The sequence below is a fragment of the Esox lucius genome, chromosome 19, assembly GCF_011004845.1.
Source record: "Esox lucius isolate fEsoLuc1 chromosome 19, fEsoLuc1.pri, whole genome shotgun sequence".
Lineage (NCBI taxonomy): Eukaryota > Metazoa > Chordata > Actinopteri > Esociformes > Esocidae > Esox > Esox lucius.
In genome coordinates, this window is record NC_047587.1 from 29,745,890 (window position 1) to 29,766,661 (window position 20,772).

Below are 20,772 nucleotides of genomic sequence, written 5' to 3' on the forward strand. Positions count from 1 at the left end.
GGTGAGCTGTAACTGGATCAACCAACTACGTGCAAATAACCTCAGCAATTAATTGCAGCTGGTGTGTTTTTACCTGGCTGTCTAGGCTGCTGCAGTCGCCCAGCTCCGACTCCTGCTCTTCGGTCAGGGACAGAAGCGAGCCCCGTTCCTCGCTGTCCAGGCGTGTCACGCGCACCACACTCCCCACACCGACAGAAGCCTTCTCGGAGTCCTCGTCTCCGGCCAGCCCCTCCAGACTGTAACTGAGGCCACGACAACAAGAACAGCGCTGCGTGAGTGACCGTGAGCACACCGTCGTTTCGGCCTGATAGCTGAAGTCAAAAGTTCACGTCAGATAGAAACACCCAGAAAGATCAGAGAATCACACCCAGCAGATCTGCATGCACATGAGACGATAAGAGCACTGTAGCGCTTTTAGCAAATCCGAAGGGAAATAACTGGAGTGCACAAGTAAATACATGCACTTAAACACAACGTGAACTAGATCCCTGCAGTATGGCAGATTGGAGATGATCAGAGATAGAGGGAGAGAAGGCATGTGTAGCCAAAGGGGAGATAGAGACACCAAACAGGCAGAGACTTGTACTCTAAACCTGGACACAAAAACAAAGGGAACATTTCTAAAACAACAAATACTTCGCTAAGCTCACATTGTCAGGTAAGCAACTTTCAGGGGTTAGCTGTTTGAAAAACAAAAAAACGAGTAGCATGTTCAAGACAACAGAACAACTGTCATTCAGGTTAAATAACAGCAGACAAAGAATTTTCATGAGACTGTATGCCATTTATGTATACATAAAAAAGATATCAACATTTGCTATTTAAGGCACTGTGACCTGGTTCCCTGCTTTGCACTGCCTGAGAATCTCCCTGCAGTTGTATGTCTAGCCAAGAAGGATCACTAGAACTCACCTGTCAGGCTCACTGATGAAGATTTTTATATTGGTCATTTTAAGCCTTGCAGAAGTCAACATTAGCAGTATTATACTATTGTTCCAAAGATGACTGCTACTTCCTCTCTTTGTTCTAGTTCTAAGAAAGACAGAGGCAGGCAGAAGTGACTTTGCAACTCTGAGGTCTTCTGACTAACGAGGTGACAAAGTTAGCAAGTGACACATCAAGCCACAGACAGATATGCACAGAGATAAACTTAGAGACAAAACAAGCAGGAGACAAGCCAAGCTAGAGACCCCCACGCTAGAGACACACCAAGCCAGAGACCCCAAGTGAGAGACACACCAAGCCAGAGACCCCAAGTGAGAGACACACCAAGCCAGAGACCCCAAGTGAGAGACACGCCCAATCCGGGAGACACACCAAGCCCGAGACCCAACGTCAGAGATGGACATCCGCAGAACACAGAACATGCAGAGGCTCCTTCCTCCCTTCATTTCAGATGGTTTCCCTTAGTATTTTTAAGCCTATTAATGCACATAAGGTGATGGCATACCTTCTGCTATCAATCTGTTCCAGGTGGGGAGGGGGGATGTTGGAGGGACACCAGCTCATACTGGCAGGGGGTGGGAGAGATGGGTGGGGTACAGACAGGTAGAGAAGCACAGGGGAAAAGGGGCAGGTTATTTTTAGGGTGAGGTGTGATGGTCAAAGGTTTAAGTGGTAGGTTAATGGTGAAGGCGTTTCTTTCTACCACTGGAGTGGTTTTGACACAGTACTATACAGCCGAGTTTCCACTTTCTCTGGCCAGACCTTAACAGTATTCACATCCTGTTTCAGGAAGGCCCTTTCCATAGCATATGGCATGAGGAACATAGGGAGTGCTCAACAGAGGTAAAAGTATGTTTGACATTTTCCTCCCGTAATTAAAAACCAGCTTGGCAGTGGCCCACCGGGGAGAGAATGGAAACACTGACAAATGACTGTGTGGTACCTTCTCCTATGAAACGTCGGCTTTGGAGGCTTCCCTTCCCCTTGACATGGTAATGAGCTGAGAAGACACGGTTGGAGAGATGATCAGAGGACAGGACAAGAAGGACAGACAGACAGATGTACAGATGTACAGTATGGAATAAAATGGGTGATAATGACTAAGTGAATCAATGTGAATCATGAAAAAAAAAAAGCCTATTCGATTCAGACTACAGGAGCAGTACTGTAAATGTTTCTTTGAGACTGAATGAATCATGAGGTCAAAAGGAGCATGGTGCAGTACTTCTTGCAAAGCATTTTAGAGATGTCAAATTTCAGTGTTCAACCTTTGACCTGGAACATACGTTTCCCACAAAGTCCACTTCCACAGAGGAGCCTGAATGACTGCACTGTACACAGCCACCCCCACCCCCCCCCAAGGGATAACAGTGGATCAAACACGCATACAAAATGCACACATACATACACACTGGTCTTTCTACCATTGTTAAGACCTGAGACTTGAGCCTAACCTTAATGCCTACACTTAACCTAGCCCTAACTAACTGGTAATGCCTAAACCCAAAACTAACCCCAATTCTATCATCATGCCCAATTGTTAGATTTTTCCTAACCCCTAAACCGGAAATCACATTTCAACTATTGGGGACCTGCCAAAAAAAGTTGTAGGGACTTTTATGTGCACATTTTAGATCCTCGCTAAGAGTTCAGAGACTGCAAATAGGATAATCTTTGACCATCCATCAAAGGCTATCCTTCCTTAATCTAGGGAATATCATGCATGGGGTGAAAGGTCACTGTGTGTGTGTGTGTGTGTGTGTGGGGTCAGTCTATAGGGTTCAGAGGCCTCACCTGCGTTGGTTCATATCCGTCTCTCCGGCAGGGTTCTTCCCCGGTCCCCAGCTGTGCCTGCGGAACGGTGAGAGCGAGCGAATGGTGGAGCGCAGCATGGCGGGGCACACAGGCACCTCTGTCAGCTTGTCTTTCTTCTCCTCCTCCTCTCCTCCCAGCCCTGCCACCTGCCAGGCATCTCCAGCGCTCCAGCTGGCCCTGGGACCCATGCTGCTCTGGGAGGAAGCACTGAGGGGACCCACGCTGCTCTGGGAGGAAGCACTGAGGGGACCCACGCTGCTCTGGGAGGAAGCACTGAGGGGACCCACGCTGCTCTGGGAGGAGACACTGAGGGGACCCACACTGCTCTGGGTGGAAGCACTGAGGGGACCCACGCTGCTCTGGGAGGAGACACTGAGGGGACCCACGCTGCTCTGAGAGGAGATGCTGATGGGACCCACGCTGCTCTGGGAGGAGACACTGATGGGACCCACGCTGCTCTCAGGGCTGGCGCTCAAGGGACTCATGCTGGCCATGTCATCTATGGAGGAGAAGGACACCGATACGCTGCCAGTGCTGTCCCTTTGCCCAGTCACAGCCTCCTCTCCCTGGGGAAAAAGAAGCCAGAGACAGACCCTGTTAACCCTTGAAGTCACAGTCAACCATAACCAAATGCATTGTGTTAAGGGCTGCAGTCTAAAGGGGACTTCTACCTGCAAAACACTAAATCCTCATATTTAAGTCGGAACTGAACATTAAACCGCACTCAAGACATTTTGTAATCACAACGCCAGAACATTCAAAACGATATATTTTCGACTGGTAACAGTCTTGTCTTGCAGTGTGCCAGGATGTTGCGTCACATGTACGAGGCCTGTGAGGCTAAATGTGATAACGACTGGTCAGAGCCGGTTAGTCAGAGATTACTGCAGGCTTCAGAGTGGCGGTGGGAAAGGCCTTGAGGCACACATGTCGCTAGTAGAGAGCTCCATAAAAGTTACATAACAGCAGAAACACACACTCTCTCTTTAGGGAGGCAGGCGGCCGATGATGCTTTCCATTAGAACTGTATGATTAGTTTTCCCATTGTGCTGCAGTGCCAGCATTGGGCGGCCGGGCGGGCAGTGAGCTAACGGAAGGCCGCAGTGGTTCCCAGCTTAATAACTATGGAGGCCTCTTTATGTGGAGCAGGCCATGGAAAATCAGCTTCCAGAACAAATGACTCAGCCTGTCTGAGATCACGCAGCTGAGCAGCAGTCAACCAGTGAACGCTCTCTACACAAACACACACCTACGCCGCCCGAGACGCTGTCACGCGCACACACAAACACACGGACTGGAAAGCAGCAAGAAAGAAAATCGAATTCGAAATGGACTTCAAAAGGGGCCTTTGAGAAATGTGAAAAGGGTGAACAAAGATGTCGGAAAAGCGTTTTTTGCATATTTCAGCGCAATGTGTTTGTTTTGTCAAATCTCTGGCACCTTGGAGCTAAAAGTGGGAATACAAAAATGGCAATACTAATGGCAATCCAAAAAAAGAATGTAAAAAGTGACTGATGTAACCGGGGAAGGCTACCAAACAAGGCGTCCAGGGTAAGACCATAGTGAATTCATGCACTTCTGCTATTAAAAGAGTCGTCTAATTGAGTCATGTAACTCAGCCCCTTTTTTGGTCACTGCCTGGCAGTGTCTGTTCAAAGTTCTGAGGTCACCCGAAGTTACAAAACCAGTTGCGTAACGTCAGACCTCAAGACGGAAGGAGGGGCCGAGAAGACCTGAGTAGCTGCTTAAGAAAACACATCATTTGTTGAGCTGTCCCAAATTGGACTGTATTGACTAACTCAACTGTTATGAAGCTATAAATAAACAGATAAATATAGCCAATCATGAAAACAATGACTTTAATAGTGTGCTGTAGTTATAGCTGTGTGTGAGGGGGTGATGAAGAGAAACATAAAGGTTGAGAAATCTCAAATTGGGAGAGGGAAACCTAGGGCTTTTGCGGGGCCATTTTGTCCCAGCTTCCCTCTGCTTTGTACATATGAAAGAAGGGTTATGGTTGAGGGAGGGAGGGAGGTACAGAGCAGGCGAGGGGAATGAGGTCATGATGAGTCTCTGCTGGCCCATGACAGAGTGCTCATGGGAACCTGCTGATGTCACACGGAGGGGGAAGCTGACCAGTCGGCTGAGGTCTGAAGGGATCGACTCACATTAAGGAAAACTAGCTGGGAATTACATGGAACTACATCACTGAAAACATGGCACATAAAGGAACAGTTTGTTCTGTAGGATGAGCGACTCGAAATAGACTGTTCTCCTTTGGCACTGTTGTGCCTATAAAGCTGATCTCACCTTTCTGAAGACGCTGTCCTCTCCCAGCTCTGCACTGATCAGACTGTCGGCATCACTGACTGAGTCTGGCAGGCCTCCACACACTGACCCTCCAACACTGTCGGAGCATGGGGTCTCTGGGCATTCTGGGAGAGAGAGGAAGCGAAAGAAAGAGAGGGCAAGTCCGAGAGATAAATACAAGGAGTGGGAAAGATAGTAGAGAACGAGTAGAGAAAGTCAGACATTGCTTTAAAATTTTAAAATAGAATTTGATTTTTCCATTTGAAGACGGAGAAAAGCAACAGTGAGAAATATCTTCAGGGTCTGGGCCAGGGTAGGCACATGATTATGAAGAAAAACGTGCTGCAGAGAAAGAGTTGCTTGCTGCAATCTACTGGCGCAGGATGTTCTTTTTATATGAACATACTGTACGAGTGGGTTGTTGTTTTGTCACTGTTATGTCACTGCATAGCAACATGTAACGGTGTAACGGTGAGACTGAGACCGGCTTTATGTCAAAGGAAGAGTACATCAGAAGCACAAAATGCAGAGATTCAGGAACCCTGCTGTGAAATGTATGAACAGATCCGCACAGAGATGTGAACAGTAGCGTAAATCCAACATGCTATCGTCAGACAATCAAACCTGAGGTTCGCTACGTGAGCTGTGTGTTCTACAACCCTGCCAACAGGTCTGTGAATAAAACACTCTGTGACTATAAGCAGTAATAATAGTTCATGAGGTAAAAGAATTGGCTCCAGACAGTACCGTGTACAGACACATGGTGAATCTGTGATGGATATTCATAGAAAACAGGGCCTTCCATCCATCCATCCTACCATCCATCCTACCATCCATCCCCATCTCATCTGTATCCCCCTCCTCTCACAGAGTATCCATGACCTTACGGGGTTAAGCTTCTCCCTGTCCTCTCACAGAGTATCCATGACCTTACGGGGTTAAGCTTCTCCCTGTCCTCTCACAGAGTATCCATGACCTTACGGGGTTAAGCTTCTCCCTCTCCTCTCACAGAGTATCCATGACCTTACGGGGTTAAGCTTCTCCCTGTCCTCTCACAGAGTATCCATGACCTTACAGGGTTAAGCTTCTCCCTGTCCTCTCACAGAGTATCCATGACCTTACGGGGTTAAGCTTCTCCCTGTCCTCTCACAGAGTATCCATGACCTTACGGGGTTAAGCTTCTCCCTCTCCTCTCACAGAGCTCTGCTTTCTTGTCTAAATCAAAATACTCTGCAATCAAGTTACAGCCTGGCCTTTCCAATTGAGACCCTCCAGAAATCAAATTACAAACTGGCAGGTGCTCCTTTGTGATCTAAACAAGGACTTGAGAACCCCTGACAACTTCCTTATCTTCTGCTCCTTTCCTGGCAGAGATAGACTAATCACTGTCATGTGTCATGCCTGGAAATGCTCAATGGAAGCACATACATGAAAATGCATAAGCAAAGACAAAAAACAAAGGTATCCTCACTCTGTACGTGAGAGTACGTGTTACGCACGTCATCATATTAGGACGGTTTGTTTTCACCTGTGCATTCTGGGATGGTGGATGTTTCCTGTATTGTGGGCTCTGAGCAGGGCTGGACCGGGTAGAATGTCTCCTTCTCTGTGTGGATCTGGACAAAGGAAAGACATTCTGGATTAATGAAACTGAACAAATACAACAGATGTTTTTAGCAATGTGGGGGGGGTCATTCTTTTTATATAAAATAAACACTACTGTACAAGTAATTTCCAAATTTCCAAAACCCAAGAATCAGAGACAAATTCCCAGCATTCTCAACTCTACAGTCTTGGCTGTCGGGTGCCTTTAAGCCGCTGGACAGAGTTTTGGTACTATTCCTTTTCAGGACATTAGATATCGAAGGCCTCCGCCTCAGAAGACCCCATTTTCTCCGGCAACAGAACACAGCCTTGCATAGAGGGAGAAGAAATGCATTCCTGGATGTGGAGAGAATCTCATCACGTGACCGAAAGACCACAAACGGTGGGACTAGGCCTCGATCTGATTCGCCAGGCACACATCTGGCCTATCCCCTGGGCCCGGGGCAGCTCCAGGCAGTCTCGCTGTGTCTGGAGCAGCCCGGCACTCACATGCTGCAGCTGCTGGGAATTTGGCCTGGAAGTCTGAGAGGAACCGCGGCCACATGTAAACACCGGGCCTGATTGACACTGAGCTGACAGCTGCTTGCAGTCAGAGGCCCTGGGTCTACCAGGCTGATCCGTGTTCACTGTTCAAATGGCGGCGAGGACACGGCAGGAGTGGAAGGACATCCACCAGGCCCCCGGCCGCGCAGCTCTGTCAGCAGAGCACACGGGCGCGTAACGCCAGGTTGGCGGGTTCAATTCCCGTGTGGCGCCGGGACGTGAAAGGCTTGAAAACTCGAGTCGGTCTGGGTAAGCGCATGTTGGTAAAGAACTCGGAGGAAAAACCAACCCAGAGATTCATGCGAGTGACGAGGGGTGATCTTACTCAAAACAAATTCAAGATTTTACCGCTAAAACAAGATGTTAGCGGTAACAACAAGGTGAAATATTTACACTTCCCCGGGGAGGAGTTCACTGAGAACCATGGAAAAGAGGACAGAGAGGAGCTTCATACAACTCCACCTCAGACCCCTCCTCATCCATCATCAGCCCAGACTTCACACCCACTGGCAGCCACTCAGCATGTGATCCCGCCACTGAGCCAATCCTCCCACGCCTGTGTGTGTGCGTGTGTGTGTGCGTGCGTGCCTGTTAGTGTGTTTACAGTAGTGTACATGCAAATGAAGCCACGCATGAGAGGGTGTGCGCGCGCGCGCTTGTTCATACAGGGGCGTCTTCTCATTACAGGGTCTATTGTTCCAACCCGGCTCAGAGACACAGGACTCTGAGTGTTGGGAGACCATGTGGGCGTCGCCTGTTTGGCCGGACCTGGTTGGTCCACACGCAGCTGCCGGCCCCACGCCCCAGCCAGGGGGACTCTATGGACACGTGACCTAGAGTCGCCGGCCACCGCACACCGAGTTTATCACCCCCTCCCCCAACCTCCTCGGTGATACAGACAAGACCCAGGCTCGCCTTTTCAGCACCGGCAAATGACCCACGTCAGGATATAAGTTTGACCACATCAGACCTTTCCCTCCCCGTATCACCTGCAGGTGACCTCATCGGGGACCTCGCCTCACTGGGATACCGAGGTAAACAAACAGCTCTGGTTAGTGCTTCACTCTCCACCAGCCTGAACCAATGACTGAGACCCTGTTTGTGACAGACCCCTGGGCCCCTGATCGCCTGTCCAGTCCACATCAAACACACACTATGAGACCGGCCAAAGGTCACTGACAAACGGCTGGCTGCATAGCTGGATCTCATTCTGATCCGGCGTTGTGCAGTAATCAATGCTGATGTTAATGTGTCAAGCAGACTCTGGCTTGGCAGGTCACGCAACCTGATCTACAGTCATTCAAATCGCATGTGACATGTAGCCTGAATCTGCTTCTGAAGACCTGAATCTCTGAACTCAACCACATGCACACGCACACACACACACACACACACACACACACACACACACACACACACATGCACACACTCACACACTCACACACACGCACGCGCACCCCGGGCCACAGCCATCAAGAGACTTGTGGGTTACAGGCAAACTAAGTATGAACATTCAAATTCAATTTTCATGAGTATAGTATTTGGTCTTAACCACTGAGAAAAGAAAGGTCAAAAAGGTCTAGTCTTTCTGTTAAAGAGGAAATTATCTGTCTGGACTAAACTATTCAGCAGGCAGGCAGACATAGACAGACAGATAGTGAGAGACAAAAAGCGACTGACAGACTGAAAGTCGTGGATTGAAGCCAAAGATTGACACAAACAATATATTGAAACTATTAAGAAACCATGAACAAAGGATCCATTGGCTACTTTGATTTATGACTTAGCAATTAAATTATGAAGTCCTTCCACTGCTTCCCAGTGGAAGACGAACAAGTGCACTGTCCTTTCCTTACTACACACGCCTTACTTGACGTCAAAGTCATGCAACAGACAAGAGTTTTGAAAGTCCACCATAGTTAGAAGAATCTCAACAAAGCCTGTGTGCATTTTGCTATGTGTATGTACAAGAGGGAACAGAGAGAGAAAAAGAGGTGGAGAAGGATTGTGGGAGTAAGAACAAAGTCTTTGTACATTTCTCTCCACTGTAGTGAGAATGTGGATTTCCCCAGGCCTGCAGTTAATAATTGTCTTTCCCCCACTAGTGGGGTGTGCGTGCATGTGTGTGTGTGTGCTGTGGGCTCCTATACCAGGGCTCTGTACAATCTTAAAGGGGCTAGTGGACAATGCACAAGGCCTCATTGATGGGTCTGCCTACAGCCTAGTGCAGCACTGAGCTGCCTCTGTGTGCCCTGAAGGCAATGGGGGAACACTGCACTCTTATCCTCCTAAAGCCCAGGACGCATAGCACACGCAAACACACGCACGCGCACACACACACACACATACATGCACACAACATACAATGCAGAAGGCGAGGCATGCACACGGTTCCTAATGTACACAACATAGTGTAGGAAACACATGGGGTTCTGACACATTTACGTTCCTACCCAGTAATGGTTAACAGACGATTGTTGTTATTCTATCCGATTGTATATTGAAATGTGCACTGATGAAATGTAGGTTGAGTGCATGACCGTGTCAGGTCACAACGCTCTCCTGGGACATTCAGATGAAAACGGTTACAGGAGGATGAGTGAGGAGGCTTGATTGTTTAGAATTGTCCCTGTCTAATTAAAATAAAACCAAAAGCCAATGGCTTCTGTTTCCACAGCGAAAGACTTGGGCACTCCAGTCGGAGCTAATTGCTTTGTTGCAGTACTTAGCGTTCAGACAAAAGTGCACCATTACGACTGTAATAATTGTTCCCTGAAGGAAGGAATGAGGTACGACCCTATGGGGGTCCACACCCGGACACACTCAACAATCAAACCTTTCAAGGACAACCAGAGCTTGAGACCGTCGGAAGCCTTGCCTTCCAGGTAAAATGCTCACGGCTCTGCCCTGATTCTCTGGTTCAGGATTTGCTCATCATGTCTAGACAGCGCAGGCGAACCGTGGATTGTGCCTAAATCCCTCCTTTAGGGAACAGTTATTACAGCAGTAAGCGTATATTCCATTTCAGTTGATCATTCTGTATGACACACTACGGGAACATACATTCTGGCTGCAAAATCTGGCCTAATGGACACTGAACCCGACGGCCTATTGAGACCCCGACGAGGAATACAGCGATCAGCTATTCATCCTCTCCTCTCCTAGCCAACAGCAGACTGTGGGCTAGGCTAGGAGCCAAGATACCAGGCCAGTGCTGGTTCAATCCTTTTGGGGGCCCTAAGCAGAATTTTATTTGGGGGCCCCCTTTCCCCTATAGCCCGGGGGCTCCCTAGCAGTCAGAGGCCCTAAGTGACCGCTTATGTCGCTTATGGCTAGAACCGGGCCTGACTGAGGCAATGAAATCTGACAAACATGTGAGTTAATGCCAGGCACACCACAGGACAGATATTTCCCACAGTCAACTCATTAAACGCTGCCAAGATGCCGCCACATGCCCAGCAGAGTGAGCGTGAACCCGGTAGGGAAACCCTTTCCTGTCTTATACCAAGGAGACAGCCTCCACAATCCAGTGCAATAGACTTGGCTTGGACAGCGCTCCTCCCAAGCACCAGAAGGGTGCATCAATAAGGCACAGAGGTCACCAACATTCTTATCTCAGTATAGAGCCATGAGAAGGCTGGTTCCTAAGACTTCAACAGACCGGTTCCTAAAACCCACCGACTCCAACTGAGCCACGCCCCGACTGGGCATACCAGGTGTTGACATTTCAAAACATATGAAAAGCCCACTGCCACGGGATTCAATACCCACAGGACGAGCTGAAATGGCAGCCAGCAGAACATTGTGGGAAAACATGGAGAAAGGCCCTGCTCGAGGAGCGCCTGAATATACTGTGTATGTCCCGTTTAGAAATAAATCCACACATGTTTTCTTACGATGCGTATAGGTCAAAGATGACCCTGAAGGAAAGCTTTGGTATCTCAGAGACCACAGAAGGATGTGACCTCAACTCGGGACAGCAGAAACGTACCTTTCCCCCGGTCTCTGTTCACCTAGCTCTCCTCGCCCATCACCACACACATGACCACACCAAGGACTTCACAGGAGAGTTTCCACAGCCTGACAGCACCAACGAGAACGTTTTGATCTGACCACCAGCGCAATCAATCTCCAATTTGGGGCAATGGTAATGAAATGAATGCATTCTACACATGGGCCGTATTGTTCTAACCCAGTGCATGATGACATCTTTATGGAATAAGTATCTTCTGAGTAGCTGGCCCTCTATTCTTCTGTGTATTGGCGAAATCCAAAACCAGTTTGGTCAGATCCCTGTGAAGACAGGCCAAGGACTTGGTTCTGATACCCGGAGATGCAGAGAAAAGGGGTGAGGTCCCAGGTCTTAGCCCAAAGATAGAGCCTGACGCCGGGCCCCAGAGACGCAGCCAGGCCCCTTATCATCCACACCTCTAATCCGCAGGCCACTCTATTCTGTCCAAGCGCTCCGACAGACTCTGCTGCTGTGGCCTGGCCTTTCTCACATACAGATACAGTGCCCTTCCTCACCACTAAATACATATTCACCAGCCCAGAGCCCGCACAACACATTCCACTGGAATTCCAGCACTGTTCCCAGTCCCACCCAGCTGAAGTAGAGAAGTGCTCAAAGTGGCGCTGATGATCTAAAGATGCTGTTAACAGAACCGAGTGGTCTGACGGGAGTATTGCCTAGGCACTGATACACCTCCCTCGCCTCATACTGACAGCCTCGCCATGTCATTGTGTTTCATAATAAAACAAATTCAAGTAGGCCTGTTGTATGAGCTAAGAGCCCTGTGTTAATAGGAAAACAATTAATTTAATTGGAAAACCCTTCCAGGTGACTACCTCTTGAAGCTGGTTGAGAGAATGCAAAGAGTGTGCAAAGGTGTCATCAAGGCAAACGAGTTCAGTACTTTGAAGAATCTACAATATGAAATGCATTTTGATCCGTTTAACATCTTTTTGGTTGCTACATGATTCCAAGTGTTATTTCAGTGGAAAATATGAGGAAAATAGTAAAACTAAAGAAATACTCTTCAATGAGTAAGTGTCCAAACTTTTATTATATATGTAAGATACAGAGGATACATGAATTAGAATCGCAGTCACGTTCATTTGCCAAGAGTACATTACACATACTAAGGCATATGGCGCTGGTACTGATAGACACCTCTCAGACAGAAAACAGGCTGGGGAATTTACAAAGTTGACATACAATACATTCAATCCCGACACAAAGACAACAGAATACGCTTCGCATCACATACAAATTCCAATCATTGTATTCATTGACTCACACGCGGCACAGACAAAGTGTCACCCAAAACAAACACGGGGAGAAAACGATTCATTCGAGGGGGAGACAGAGACAGGAGTGAGAGAAAGAGAATGAATATTCCTAGGATCTGGCCTGCAGGCCTCCATTCTCCATCCAAAAACCAACTCCACCCTGAGAGCACACTCCTCCAGGCAGTCAGTGAGACGACTAACAGCCAAATAAGTCCACATCTTCCGGGCACACACAGTGCAGCAACTCAACTTTAAGACACATCCGGACAGATACAAACACTCAGAGCCTAAAAGCATCTCCTGCCAGAATAAATGCGCCCGTCTTCTAGAACCGTGGATATACCCTCCAACGTGGAATCACGCGGGGACAAGAGAGAAAAAAAGGCATTCAATTATCTTTGTACTGAATCTCGTCTGGAAAAGGAAAAGATCCTCCGTCCGGCCATACCTTTATCAAAACGACATCCACTGCTCTCTCCCCCTTTCCACGCAGACTATACCTCCGCTTGTGTCGCTCGTACATCTTTTCAGGCAGTGAAAAGTAGTGGTTACTAACAGAAAGGCTCTAGATTCCAACATGAAGCCCAGCTTGTGGAGTCTTTGGTAAGTTTGGGGAAAATGAGCAGCTCTTCCCACATCTGTTGAGATCCAGCCCCTCAGCCTGTCCCTCCCTCTCCCTCTCACACACACACACTCCTCCCTCCCTTTCATTCCGTCAGACGGTGAGCCTCTCCCTCTTTCCCTCTCTCTTTCACTCATACTTCGTTATTCCTCTATTTATCTCTTTCCATTTGCTGTTCTGTTTTTCCCCCTGCTAATCATCTCTCCCTCTACTTCCTATTCCACTGTGATGCTGAGCGGAGGGTGGGAGAGCATCTGTGGAACCAGCCTGATAAAACAGCCAACCATGATAACTTCTTTTGATGCCCGTCTGCCATGCTGCCAGGCTGACTCCAGGAGTGGGATGCTCTCCTACTGACAGCAATTCTAAAACACATGACGCCTGGGATTCCTACACACTGTGACGCCTGGGATTCCTACACACTGTGACTCCTGAGACTCCAACACACTGTGACTCCTGGGATTCCTACACACTGTGACTCCTGGGATTCCTACACACTGTGACTCCTGAGACTCCTACACACTGTGACTCCTGGGATTCCTACACACTGTGACTCCTGGGATTCCTACACACTATGACTGCTGAGACTCCTACACACTGTGACTCCTGGGATTCCTACACACTGTGACTCCTGGGATTCCTACACACTGTGACTCCTGGGATTCCTACACACTGTGACTCCTGGGATTCCTACACACTGTGACTCCTGGGATTCCTACACACTGTGACTCCTGGGATTCCTACACACTGTGACTCCTGAGACTCCCCCACACTGTGACTCCTGAGACTCCCCCACACTGTGACTCCTGGGCAGAGAGGAGGAGAGGTTAGCCGTATCCAGGAAAAACTGTAACTTAAGAGACATTAGCAACTATTTTATTTAATGATGTTAAAGCACAAGTAGCAATTTAAAAAGAAACAGTGAATGTGTGTTAATCATGAAGAAAAAATACCCCAACCTTGTCAGGAAACAAAAATCTCAGAGCAAAGGAGAACTGCCCTTTGTGTGAAACACCATAGAGCAAGAAAAAAACTCCACATCTGCAGACAGTCATCAACGGAACGGACAAACAGACAGAACCATGGCAACCATTTTAAACTGTCCACATGACACGCAGAAAGAGAAACATGCCCCAATTCATACTAGACCCCAGGACATACAACACTCAACATTAAAAGAGAAAAATAAAAGGCCCAAACACATGATGTGCTAACATTGTTTAGGGGGCTTTTCTGAATGTACACTTCTCATTGGTTAAACCTATCATGAGGAAGGAGGGAAATGAGATCAACATGTGTTTCAGCTTCCTTTCTGCCTCCCCCACTGTGTAAATGGTGTGAAACGTCCAACCAATTCACCTTGGTTCAGCATAACAGTAATTCTAGGAGGTAACACTTGAGAGCAAACAAAGACAGGGCAAGTCATAAAAACGCGGTAGATACAGTAGGGACCATGTACACAGCCTGAAATATAACACGTACACATTAACATTGGACTCATTTATCTGACACTCTTATCCAGAGCCACTTACAAACATTATTGATTGTGGTCATTTACTACATTAAAGTACTTTTTTCCCTTTTTTTTTTTTGAATTGGTGGAAGAGAGGGGAATAATTAACCAATTGGAACACACTCACATACATTTCCCTCAGAGGCAAAGCTTCCTGTTTCGACGGGGACTGGTCTGAGTGCCCCACACCACATGACCTTCCTAAAAGTAAATACTTCCATATTTCCTCCTGCCTCTTGTGCCACCACTAACGAAGGACCGCCTTCCACACTGTTCCCACCACAACAACCTCTCAACACGCGCCTACTGGGGAAGAAAACTAAATAATTGAGAAGGTTTTTGCAGCGCAGAGACTTCACTTCCGAAATCTACGAACGCAACATAATGCATGCTTGTGTGAGATGTCAATGGGCATGTCATTTTCCGTGCTGTGTGCTAGTTTCCCAGTAAATAAAGTGGGGGTGCAGCTACTCCACTGAGAGAGGGATCAATGGACATAAAAGGCAGTGGGTCAGGGTGGGGTGAGGGAGGTGGGGGTGGGGAGCACTGTGAAGGGGCCTTTGTAAGACCCCCATGCAAACAAACTGAGGACCCGGTTCTTCACAAAACACACAGCACCCATGGAACTATGCTGGCCTAGTATGACTATGGTCAACAGCAATATCGGAGAAAGTGAGGAAGGGAGATTATATATATATATATATATATATATATAGAGAGAGAGAGAGAGAGAGAAAGAGAGACGAGAAACCGAGTCCAAGGTTGAGTGTTTCCTCATCTTCTGGTGTACAACTAGGGATTAACGGGAAGAGAAACTAGACAGAGAGAGTGGGGGGGGGGGGGGGATTGCTATGGGGACAGTTAGTGAATCGAAGGACATTCCCCTCCTCACACATTACGACAGCCAGACCCACCCTGGTCTGCTTGAGTGACTTATGAACTGGTTGTGGGTGTGCTTGTCCAGCTCTGTCGATCTTAACTGAAGACCACTGGCCTCCCCTGCGGGCCCGCAAACCTAACAATAGCAAGAAAACATCTTCACTGTTATGAAGGAAGCCCTGAGCTGTCTCTGGACAAGCTGAGCCAAAGACAGCCTGTTCTACTGCAGCAGGAAACAGTGCCAGATGTAGAAGTCTCCTCAGTCTTGGCTGAGTAACTTTCAAAAACTAAAAAGTCATAGGCCATTCTAGTCGCAATCCCTGACTAGATTGCAAGATTACGATGGGCAATATTCTGAAACAAACCTTAGCTGACAAGAACATTTGTATAATCTGGTTTGCTTTTTCTTGTTAACCATCTAAATTTCTGTGGAAATCTGCCCAAGAAGACATCTGGATGGGGTTATACCAGAACACAACACTAGGGGGTGCCTAAGGACACACAGCCAGGACTGGAGGAGCAGCACTCAAGCTTGGTCTGGCAACAGCACAACAATCTGGTTTGTCTTTTTCAGGACCTCCTCCTCTCCTAGCTGCTCTCAGCAAATCTTCCATTCAGTCCGTACTCGCGACTCTGTTCTACAATGATTACTAGTCTGCAACTCACCCAACGTCTGGAATGGAATCTCACATACGACTGCGACTACAGTTTGTCATAGGTACTGCAGCTAAACTGACGCAGGAGCCGACGGCACCATTTCCACCCGGCCCCACGGACAAGTCATTTTAGAAAATTCCTAGACACTTTAGTCATCAGCTTTTTGCACAAAGCATCCACTGAATTATTCACATAATTGTTGCAGAGGCCTTCCATTTCCATCCTTAACTGCCGAAGATTTAATCAACTTAAGTCTGTCATATTCTTTGGATGACGTTGCTGTACGCTGTGCTAGGCAGCAAGCGGAGGAAAGCCCGGTCCCGGAAACCAAATAGACAAATGGAGGACAAATTGGTGTGTGAGACCTTGAGCAGATAACGCTGAGAACAACTGAACTAATTATTCTGGCTACTATAGTCCTGTTTCTACAAAACCCTGGCAAGGACTTGGAGCACACGAATGAGATGGTTTCTGACAGCCTGCGCACGGTTACTCCGGTTAGGGAGCCGGAGGTGAAGGTCCTGGGGTGGGGAGTTTACATATGGACTGCGGTTGGAAGGTCGGCTGGATGTGCTGCCAAATTCTCTAAACATCTAAACACTGGAGGCGGCTTATGGCAGAGAAATTAACCTTAAATTCTCTGGCAAAAGCTCCAGCGGATGTTCCCGCAGACAGCATGTCAACCGCACACTCCCTCTGAACCTGAAAGACGTGTTGTGTGACAATATTGCTCGTTTTTATATGACATTTGATGGTCCCCACAAGCTGCACCTGTGTAATGATCATGCTGTTTAAATAGCTTCTTGAAGGCCACACCTGTCAGATGGATTGATTCTCTTGGGAAAACAGAAATGCTCACTAACGGGCTTGTAAACAAAACATATGCACACAAATGTGCGTAGGGAACGTTAGCGGGGGGTATTATCGTAAAACGGTAACGACACTTTCGAGGTTGCGTTTATATGTTTCCAGTGCCGTTCTCTCTCAGTGGGTGCAACATGCTTCAGCTGACGTCCCATTGCTTTCCATCGACTACTATCAGCAAATGACTCTAGCCAGTTCCTTCATCCTGCCACAGGTTGGACATGTTGTCATAATCAGTGAGGCGGAAAGCGACGGTAGGATTTTATCAACGGGACTGAGCGGAACACTGCTGGAGGAAGAAATCTGAGACACGGCATCTGCTTTGACTCTTACTTGGAGAGCCCTGGAAGACATTAGCTCCAGGCCAGACAGGGCTGAGTGGAGCAGAGGAGGCCTCCGCGTGGAGACTAAACAGCTGCTAATAAGAAGACATGAATGACTCCTGCACTGCACTCAGCTGTCTCATAGTCATCATGATGTCTCAAGTTTGTGTTTTATTATTCACCACCCTGAAAACAATGGAGGCTATGAGGCAGAATAAATAATCCATTGTTTAGTCTCCAATACAAAGATGTACTAGCTCTAATTAATATTATATTTACAATGTTCCTTAAAGGTTGTTTAGCCATAAAAAATTATAATCAAAAAAACACATACACATGTCCACCTAACATCCAATGACTATTAGGCAGAGGTGGCTAAAGATAGCAGAAATTTGTAATTGTGTTTCTAATGGCAGTTTTAACAACCACAGAATAAATGTTCTCTTGGCCCACAGTCTACAGTCAGGGTGGCAAATAACACCAAGTTGTATAACTGTGAAACTCTCCTCAAACACATTTCTAACATTCTCTTCCTCTGAGACGGTCCAGTTTTCCACGCCACAGGCTTCTGGCTGGCTGCTGTTGTATCTGGTGAACTTCTTAAAAGAATGAGTGCCCCAGTCGTCACAGTGTAATTCCTCTCCAAGTTTAACAATGTAGTGCAGATTGAGGCCTGCTTGAGAGCGCTGCGATAACGGCCCAGTCTACATCTCTTCACGCCACTCCCGAGATAAACATGAGAGCAGCGCAGCATAGCCAGATTTACGGGGGGGGGGGGGGGGGGGGGGGGGTGAGATGACGATCTAATCACAGACTGACAGTAGGGGGTACCTTCTTCAGGAAACAAGATCATCATAGTAGGAAAACGGTGCCTGCAGAGTTTAAAATGAACAACGCAAATGACGAGCACACTGCGACAGAGATGAGATGGCGGCAGTAGCGCCCGGCTGTTTGTGGCTGGAACATGACGTCAGGTCAGTCACACGGGCCCCAGGGCCCCTGTCGTTACCAACCCTCACAAGGAAACAGCACAAGAACATCACAGATGGGAGGTTGCAGCATTACGGCCGTGACATTTGCAAACAAATCACAACTGTGGTGTCGTAAAGAATGGACAGACAATACTACAATGAAGCGTTTCATGCCTGTAGTAGCTATTGGGGGAGGTGTAGACCCAAAAATACTTTTTACAAAGAGTATTGTCAAAGAAATTAAGATGATTTGATTTTGAAGGATGTTACATAAAATAAACATGACCGAACAAAGCCGAAGCCTGTTCGTTTCTGAAACAAGGATTGCCATGTTGAAGGAACGTAGTTACTGCTTTAGAGAACTAATTATGGATGTTAAAGTGTCAAAAACTGACATTCAAATACTGCAGATTTCTGATACAGATGGTTGATACATTTAAGGGAAAACTGGAAGAAATGGGTAGAGGAACAGTACAGATGCTTCCACACAGGTGTACTGCATGATACAAATAAGCAATGAACAACCTATCATGTTCTATGGCATTATAAAATGCTGAGCAGGACCAGATGACCTTGATTTTGGATCAAGATGGCAATAGGAAAAGACCTAAATAACTTTGGGTCATTACTGGATATTGGGTCTCTTCCAGGATGACAATGGCCCCATGGACAGGGCACAAAGAGTCCCTGAGTGTGTTGCGATATACCAGCACTGACAATAACCATGATATTAAAAAAATGAAATATTGATATCATGTTAATAATACACAAAGTTGTATTTTTCCAGAAACTCCTCTCGGTTTTTCGATCCCATATTCATGTAATTTATAGACAAACGATGCATGTGCTTAAACAAGGAGTCTGGACCTAGGCACTGGCATTGAAATCATTAGCCCCACTAGAACCTCCGGGAGAGATCCGCAAAGACACGCTGTTTTTGTAGCCCATTCACACTGACAAAAATGATAGAAAATAATTGATTTTTGAATGCTCAGGTTACCAGCGTGTAATGGTCTAGAAAACCACAGACAATGGCTGCCTGCATCAGCAAGCTCTGTCCCCAGTTGCACCCTAACATCATAGAAATCTACGCTCCAGAAACCAGGCGGTCAGAAACAGGAAATGAAAAGGTTAGGAAACAATATGGCTTTCTATTGGAAGATGTGTTTCTGGAGCTGTGAGGAGGGCAGAGAGAGGTGGCCTGCTGGTGTGGACGTATCCTGCTGCTAATCAGACACTTCCTCCCTCCGTTCTCCCTCCCTCCACTCCGCTGCTGTCAGAGGGACTATGTTATCTCTGCCTCCCTCTTTACGGCTCGTTTCTCACCCTCATATCACTCCCCTCAGGAGACAAGAGGTGAGGTCATCGCTACTTTTTCTCGGGGGTAGAGCACAGAAACAGAGACACACACTCAGAGTGAACTGTACGGCCATAGCTTTCCCAATTCAGCCCATCCGACCTTTAGAACGGCCAGTTTGTCAAGCCCAGAAGAGCGTCATGTCCGTACAGGCTTGACCAGAAGCAAAGGCAAACAACGTGAGCGACTGGTTTACTTAGCGGGGTCAGGTGGGACTGCTTGGCATGGTACAGGGATGTGGTCGTCAGTTCCCAGAATCATATGATGTCCCAGTCATGAAAAAGGGTACATTAATCAGACCACATGTGACTTTAGCTGATTTGTGGGGACTGTAGTCAGAGTATAGGTTTGTTTATGTATCATTAAAAGTACCGGCAGCTTTTGGTCTGTGACTGTAAATTCATAAACATGTGAACTCACCAGCGTCTCGTCTGCCATGTCTGAGAGGGGTTTCATCTCCTCCTCCTCCTGTTCATGAGCTCTGCAGTCTGTGTCTTGGGCTGAGGAAAGAAACCATATGAGACACAGGAAGAAGAATATGGAGCCTGACAAAAAGAAAAACGACAAACCCTCTCAAATATTGTTAAACCTGTATCAAGTAGGAAATATCCACCCATGATAACAGAACATACAGTGTATGTTACATAATATGTATACAGTTTCAATGCCTTGGCAACCATTTGGGTAGCAACAACAAACCTGTTGTCATGCAGGAAGTGAGGAAGTAGCTGGGGAGGGGAAACCCAGTCATTTCTATTAGTGGACAATGATGCGGTCAACACAGTCCTGTTAATTATACCATATCAGTGCAGATGTAGGGGAGCTGTTCTGCTTCATATTCCTGTCCTGACGGGAACAGGCCCAGGGCGTAGCCATGTGCTTTCAGACCCACTAGGCCCCAGAGCGTAACAGAAACCTTTTCAGGCTGCAGCTATTTTCAGAGCCTACTGTCTAGGTCTGATGATATCAATGCTGCTTGGATACATAAATACACCGACTTCCCCATTCACACAGCACTCTAATCTAGACCACTGATAGCAAGGCTTCAGACTTTACAGACACACTGGCACCTGGGA

The 20,772-nt window shown here is 47.3% G+C and overlaps 1 protein-coding gene across 7 annotated transcripts in view; it reads right to left on the minus strand.

The window, feature by feature from the left end:
• The window catches only part of akap13 (A-kinase anchoring protein 13), a 90,596-nt gene that overhangs the window by 21,890 nt on the left and 47,934 nt on the right, over nucleotides 1–20,772 (minus strand). For 5 of the 7 annotated variants that reach the window (XM_029115278.2, XM_029115283.2, XM_029115280.2 and 2 more), the window contains exons 8-14: nucleotides 20,117–20,196; nucleotides 6,599–6,686; nucleotides 5,071–5,195; nucleotides 2,740–3,326; nucleotides 1,889–1,945; nucleotides 1,451–1,510; nucleotides 74–242 (exon numbers count right to left, since the gene is read on the minus strand). In XM_029115278.2, the coding sequence (XP_028971111.2) occupies nucleotides 74–242; nucleotides 1,451–1,510; nucleotides 1,889–1,945; nucleotides 2,740–3,326; nucleotides 5,071–5,195; nucleotides 6,599–6,686; nucleotides 20,117–20,196 (1,166 nt within the window). The remainder of the gene's footprint in view (nucleotides 1–73; nucleotides 243–1,450; nucleotides 1,511–1,888; nucleotides 1,946–2,739; nucleotides 3,327–5,070; nucleotides 5,196–6,598; nucleotides 6,687–20,116; nucleotides 20,197–20,772) is intronic. The other 2 variants (XM_029115281.2, XM_029115282.2) reach the window with 2 other exon arrangements.